The sequence below is a fragment of the Phragmites australis genome, chromosome 20 (genome assembly GCF_958298935.1).
Source record: "Phragmites australis chromosome 20, lpPhrAust1.1, whole genome shotgun sequence".
Lineage (NCBI taxonomy): Eukaryota > Viridiplantae > Streptophyta > Magnoliopsida > Poales > Poaceae > Phragmites > Phragmites australis.
Genome location: NC_084940.1, coordinates 7,819,975 through 7,827,196, shown reverse-complemented (window position 1 = coordinate 7,827,196; position 7,222 = coordinate 7,819,975). Strand labels below are relative to the sequence as shown.

Sequence of the window (7,222 nt, the reverse complement as noted above, 5' to 3'; positions counted from 1 at the left end):
GAGGAGGTTTTGCGCACACGTCGACACCTGTTGGGATCCAAGGTGGTGGAGCAAGTCCTCATCAAATGGACTAGACAACATGTATAGTGGGCACCATGGTAGCGTCTTTCTGAGCTACAACACTGCTTTCCGCGAGCACCGGCTTGGGGGCAAGCCGGTTTTGAAGATGGACGCGGGGGGGGGGGGGGAGCGCTGTTACGGCCCAGGTATTCCTAATGCAGCTGAGGGAAGCAAGGGAGCAGGACGGGACTGTGGAGCAGAGATTGGGCATGGAGCTGCAGCCCAAGGAAAGACGGCCCGCGTGAGGAAGCCCACGACTCTGTATCCAGATGCAGAACGGGCCAAGTGCGGGGTGCCCGGTTTGGTATTTAGAAGGCCGCTGCGGGTGAGAGGCGGCAGGCAATTATGATCAAACCTCTTGTACCCTACCAGTTACATTCCCCTTTTCTCTTCTGTTCTTCCTCTTAAATCTCTTGGTACTGTAAGAACTAGAAGAACTATCGTGAGCAATCCAATAGAGTGGAGTTGGAACATAACATTTCCGATTGGGAGTTTTGGTCTTTGCTGCTTCACTCTGGAAACTTAAGAAAAACCAAGTAAAAAGCAGTTTCTCTTGATGTTTAGACCTCGAGTTGAATCCAATTGAACGATGTGAGCAATTTGAAAGTTGAAAGACAGAGGTGCTTGTCCTCAATCTGACGGTCACAAAACCTGAATCAAAAGTGTCCAATCCCAATTTATTGAATTTCAAGAATCCAAATTGGAAGCGTTCCCTGCAATCTGAAAGTTCAACTTTCGATCTAAAGGTGTTTACATCCAAACGGGAAGTTTAGATTTATGTTTAGTCGCAGTTTACGTAAGCTTTTGTTTTCCTTTCTTGTCGAACTGGAACCTACCTTTGTAATGAAATTTGGGACTACCCGTTATGGAAAAAAACATCCAAACGAGAAATTCAGAAAAAAGAGTTAAAAGCTTTTCAAATCAATGAGAGTTGGACCAGTAGATTGTTCATCCAATCGGCAGTACGTAGTCACACCCTCTATATTTGAACTAGGAAGTTCAACTGGATCGAAGCCTAATATTTCCCGAAAATAATCCAAGCATCACCACAATGGAGACAACAGAGACGATAACAAGAACATTAGCACCACACTACGAGCCTAAGCTACGACAACGAAATCAACGGTCTCAGCTGTCACAACAGCGGCCAGTCTCCACCCATTCGGGCGCGAACAATGACTCGATTTTCTCGGGGTTGAACACCGCGGGTCCTGGCCCTTCGTCGCTGGCCAGCAGCCACATCAGCTCGCCGACGGTGTCGTAATACTAGTAGCACGCGCCGTGGCTCGCGTCCCTCACCACCACCTGCATGATCGCCCGTTGCGCGGCCTGGAGCGCCGGCCCGAGCGGCGGGAGGTCGGCGCAAACGTACAGGCCGCCCTCTGGGAACCGCGCGCCGCCCGCGGCGAAGGGCTTCCCCGCCGCGCCGCTCAGCCAGCGCGATAGCTGCTGCGCGCGGCAGCGGAGGTCCTCGTGGGACGCGCCCACGAGTCCCAGGACCGCGCAGACCGCCTCGGCGTAGGGGATCCACTGCAGCGCGGACGCGGAAGCCACAGCCACGGCGGGGCGGTAGTGGCCGTCTGATAGGAGGGGGAGGTCGACTTCAGAGTCGCTGCCGGCCAGCGGCGCATCGCTGCTGGAGTCGTCGTGGCCTGCCGTAGGCCACTATGTCAGCGAATGTGCCGGACTGCCGCAGGTTATTTGTAGCCCAAGATATGTGCCGTTGGGTCACTTTTTTTCTTGGGAAAAATATATATTTTGTTTTCGAATATGTGGATCGTTGGGCTACCTGACTGATGCATGGCAAGCGTTGCATTGGGCAGTCAAAGGTAGTAGGATGGAGATAGGCGATTAGAGCGGCGTAAATAATTGTTTTATAATTTTTTTAAATAGATGATCTACTTTTTATTTACTTAGCGCTCTTAAAAACACACAAACGAAAGTTTAAATTTTGGAGAGACAAAACGAGAAAGAAAGTTCTAAGGCAATATGACTCCACAGATAAAATATGAACTATAGGCTCTATTTAAAACCGTTTCACGTGTCTTTGTGCATAAAAAATAAAATTTGAATGAATAACGAAGCAAAAATACAGTTACCGAAAGAAGTAACTCTCTAAGTTGATGGTTTAGAGGCAAAAGGATTCAAGACCCTCTCAAATACAAAAGTATATGAACGTTTATGCCTCTAGCAATAAAAAGAATAACTTTCTAAGGTTAAAAAAATCTAGCTCAAAGTCAAAAACGAAAATCAACAAGAAAATCACAACTGAAAAAAATAAAAATTACAAACTTACAAGGAATCAATAGAGAGAGACTAGGAGGGAAATTCATGCATATGCAAAAACATAAACTTCATTACTCAAAGAGATCAGCCCTATTTTAAACAGGTTATAAGGAATTTCTCTCAAAAACTCTCACCTATTATATAAGCTAAGTACTCATCTTTCTCTCCTTTAAAACACTAGCACTAAACTCTCAAATAGGTGGCACAAATGGCTCAAGTGGCTAGTTCAAATTTTCTCATAGCCATACCTCTCTATTTATAGGTCTAAGAAACTTGACCACTAAGTTTCCTAATTTGTTACCAAAATACTCCTATCTTATAATACACTACTACCTACCACCAAGAGTATTTTGGTCTATTTCTTGCTCCGTCCATTTAACGGCAATGGTGTCTTCACGACTTAACTTCGTCTCGATGCAATCTTCGTGATGGTGGCATGTACTCCTCTAATCCTCTCACGATTTTGAGACCTAACCGTGAAACTCTCGAGACGCTTCTCAAAGCGTGACTCACCACTTGCTTACACCTTAAGAAAGCGCTCTGATATCAATACGTGTAGTTCGTCTTGCGATCCTGATCACCGGCAAGTCTATTCCGCTTCCGATCCCTCAGGCCGTCCTGTCACTTGCACCGGTATTCCTTTCACTTGATTTTATCAAGACGTCGTCTTCATCCTCCGTTTCATGCCTTGCTTGATCTCCACGTGTACACCTAGGATCACCCTTGACTCCGTCTGGTCTTCTTGATCGTCCGGCACCAAGCACCCACATAGCTCCAATCACCCGCCGTCGACTGCTAAGTTGCATCCATCACCTAAACACCATGAGACAAGCAAACACATTTCTCCAACTCTAACTCCAGTTAGTCCATAATCAAAATGCTCAAACTAAGCTCAAGCAATCCAAACCTCGACAAACTAAACCGGTGACCTTATTAATCACTCATCACATATAAATCAAGGCATATTTTAACTTGGTTTCTCAATCCCCCCTTGATGAGTGCATTGATAATATCCCAAAGCACAAAGATTTTGGTTTGAAGAAGACAAGCTCATCCATGTGACCAAAAACTCAAGAAAAAGTAAAAACATGTCACTTGGCATAAGAAATGTTGCATAAGGTCTAAGAGAGGCAAAGTCAATCCAAAAATCTCAAAAGAACAATAACAACTCAAATACACATAATCAAATCCTCCCCCTTGATGAATGCACAATTTTTATTTATGCAAGATTTTTCTTCGATTTGATGCAAAATTTTCATTTCTCCCCCTTTGGAAATGCAAACATCAAGAATAAAACATTATGTAATGCATGAACATGCAATCCTAATGAGCTTTCACAAGTATACCACAAAGCATTTGCAAAAGCTAGAAATTTCAAAGAGCTATGGAAAGTAGAAGATGGCTCACAAATGCATAAAGGCTCAAAAATAAACAGTGACACAAGAGCATAAAATTGTACAAGCTAAACCCGAAAGATTAGTTGGCGCATTTAATTTCACATAGTCGAATCATGTTCAAAGCATACATCACATAAGCATCTACTTGTACCGAGGCAATACAAGTATTAAGAACTAACCAACTACAAAACTAGGCAAACAAGCATTCATGATAGTAGACTTTGCAAAGACTCACATATGAAACCAAGACTTAATTAGATCAAGTGATTTAAAACAAAATTGAACAATTAGACACATTTCTTTTATTTTTATCCTCAAGTTGCCTATTATCCAAGCAAAGTATCGCGCGACTGGGTACGGTAAACAACTTGAGGCTTCAAGACAACCGTATTGGATCACATTTTAGCACAAGATACTTGATTCCACAAAATTATTCATATTTTCAAAAAGAATCAAGATTTTACATGATCAAGTCAAGTAGTGTCTTTACTACACAAGGAACACATATTTTTCGACGGTTCTATCATGAGCTAAAAATTTGACAAAGATAAAAAAATATAATGCAATGTTCCTCAATCTACTGACTTGAACCAAGAAAATTAAAACAAGATATTCATCAAACTAGCCTTAACACAAGCATTGACTAAGCCAAAGCAATTATGAACATGATGATGAAGAATGTAGCATCTTATATTATACATAATTTTATCTTAAGGAAATCTAGCTTGCTTGAAATGTTTCATCTCAAATTCAAGTCTGGCAATAAAAAATACTGAAGATATACAAGTTAAAGCTCAACTACTATAATTATCTTACATGATGTGATGCAATACAAATGTAAAAAAGTAAGATATAGTATATACAAAGGCAACGCCCCCTCACACAACGTCATAGGGATGGCACACACTAAGCTCTCCCCTCAAATAGGCAAATCTAATAGCATCTAGAGGCTTAGTGAAGATGTCAGCTAGTTGGTATTAGGTATCAATATATTTCAAGTCTATATCATCTTCTCATTGTGGTCCCTTAGAAAGTGAAATCTCACAACAATGTGTTTTGTTCTGGAGTGCTGGACTGGATTATTGGCTAAGCTTAAGGCACTGGTATTGTCACACAAAAGTGACACACTTCTGAAATCTAATCCAAAGTCCCTCAAGGTAGCAACTGTTTCACAAAATCTGTAAGTAACAGCTAGTGGCAACTACATATTCAGTTTCAGCAGTAGACTGTGTAACACTAGACTACTTACGAGGAGACCAACACGCAAGAGAAGAACCCAAGAAATAACATGTACCAAAAGTACTCTTCGTGTCAATTCTACACCCAGCAAAATCTGTATCGAAAAAATATCAAAGAGAAAGCGAAGAGGAAGCAGAAAACTAGAGTCCATACTCCAGAGTGTGCTTGAGGTACCTCAAAATGCATTTCACCGCTTGATGGTGAGACATCCTCGATGAAGCTTGGAAGCGTGCGCAGAGGCAGGGCAAAGTGGATGTCCAGTCTTGTCGTCGTCAGGTACAGGAGGGAGCCAATCATGCTCCTGAACTCCCGCTGGTCCACCACTTTGCCATCTTCATCTGGATCAAGCACAATTGAGGTAGTCAACAGGGTTGCTAAGGGCTTCGCGTCGCTCATGTCAAACTTCTTCATCAACTCTTTGGTGTACTTCGTCTGATGGACGAATGTACCCTGCTTGCATTGCTTGATTTGAAGTTCAAGAAAGAAGTTGAGCTCACCGATCATCAACATCTCAAACTTCCTACTCATAGTTTCTGCAAACTTGACCACAAATACATAACAAGACGCACAAAAAATGATATCATCCATGTAAATCTGAACAAGTAGAAAATCTTTGTCATGTCTGAGAGTGAATAAAGTTTTATCAACCGATCCCATGATATACTCATGCTCTAACAAGAAATAACTAGGCCTATCATACCAAGCCTTAGGTGCTTGCTTAAGTCTATACAAAGCTTTCTGAAGCTTGTATACTCTATGTGAGTATTTAGAGTATTCAAAGCCTAGGGGTTTCTTGACGTAGAACTCTTCCTGTATGAAACCATTTAGGAACACACTCTTGACATCTATTTGATATAGCTTGAAATCCTGGGATGCTGCAAAAGCAAGAAGGATCCTAATGGCTTCTAGCCTAGCTACCAATATAAAGGTCTCTCCAAAGTCTATCCCCTATATTTAAGTGAAACCATGAGCAAGTAGTCTAGCCTTATTTCTTACTACAGACCCATCCTTCCTCTGTTTATTTTTGAACACACATTTTGTGCATATGGTGTGAACATTAGGGGGTGGCTCTATAAGGACCCGAACTTGGTTTCTCTTAAAATTTTCAGGCTCTTCATGCATGGCATTGACCCAATTTAAATCAAATAAAGCATGTCCAACATCATAGGGCTCAAAGGAAGCAACAAATACAGAATTAGTTAAATGAGCATGGTGAGTGGACTTGGATCTAGTTACCCTCTCATTGAGATTGCCGATCATCATGTGTGGAGGGTGTCACCGTTAAATGTGTTGGGGAGCCTCACACCTTGAGAGAACCTCCCTCTCAAATATAGCTGGTGCAGTCCCGAGAGCAACTGAAGTGGAAGTAGAAGTTGCAGAACCCTCTACTGGAGTAGAAGAAGCAGGAGCCAGCTCTAGAGCAGGTGTGGTCGAGGGTAGTGGATCATCCTCATTGTCATCAAGAGCTGGAAGGTCGCTATCTTCAAATATGCTCTCTCTTATCTCCTGATCAGTTACACACTCAAAGACAGAACTAGCATAAGGGGTTGATTCATCAAAAGTCACATCTCAGGATTTCATGATGGTGTTAGTGTCAAGATTGTAATACCCCAAGAAAATATCATCGGAAGAATGCAACTCGAACTTATCAAGATTTCCACGCTTTAGGATGAAGCACCGATAACCAAAAACTCTCAAATGTGAAACATTTGGCTTCCTCCCAAAGCGCAACTCATAAGAAGTCAAATTCAAGATCTAGCTCAAGAAAATCCGATTTGAGATGTAGCACGCTGTGCTAATAGCCTTAGCCCAAAACTTTCTAGGAGTCCTATACTCATCGAGTATCGTCCTAGCCATCTCCACCAAAGTCCCGTTCTTTCTTTCACCAACGTCATTCTGCTGAAGAACGCGTGGGACAGAAAATTAATTCTCAATGCCATGTTCGAGGTAGAAAGCATCAAAGAGATAGTTCTTGAACACGATTCCATTGTCATATGAATTGCTTTCAATGCACCTGGGAGTTCTTTGAACAATCTCAAATCTAAGCTCCGAAAGTGTGAGAACACTTCATCCTTACTTACAAGAAAGAAGACTCAAGAGTAGCGAGAGTAATCATCAACAATAACAAGTATATACAACTTCCCACCTGTCAAACTAACCCAGGAAGGATCAACAGTGTTCATATGAAGAAGTTTTCCCGGTTGTTCAATCATCACCAGATTGACTAGTGGGTGAGGAGT

General features: G+C 42.2%; 1 protein-coding gene across 1 annotated transcript; it reads right to left on the bottom strand.

Moving 5' to 3' along the window:
• Positions 1–980: 980 nt before the first annotated feature.
• LOC133901420 (uncharacterized) lies at positions 981–1,862 on the bottom strand. The gene is made up of 2 exons (XM_062342794.1): positions 1,850–1,862; positions 981–1,712 (listed from the first exon to the last, which is right to left on the bottom strand). Exons 1-2 carry the CDS (start codon positions 1,860–1,862, stop codon positions 1,327–1,329), a joined length of 399 nt encoding a protein of 132 aa, XP_062198778.1. The 3' UTR covers positions 981–1,326.
• Positions 1,863–7,222: the final 5,360 nt, after the last annotated feature.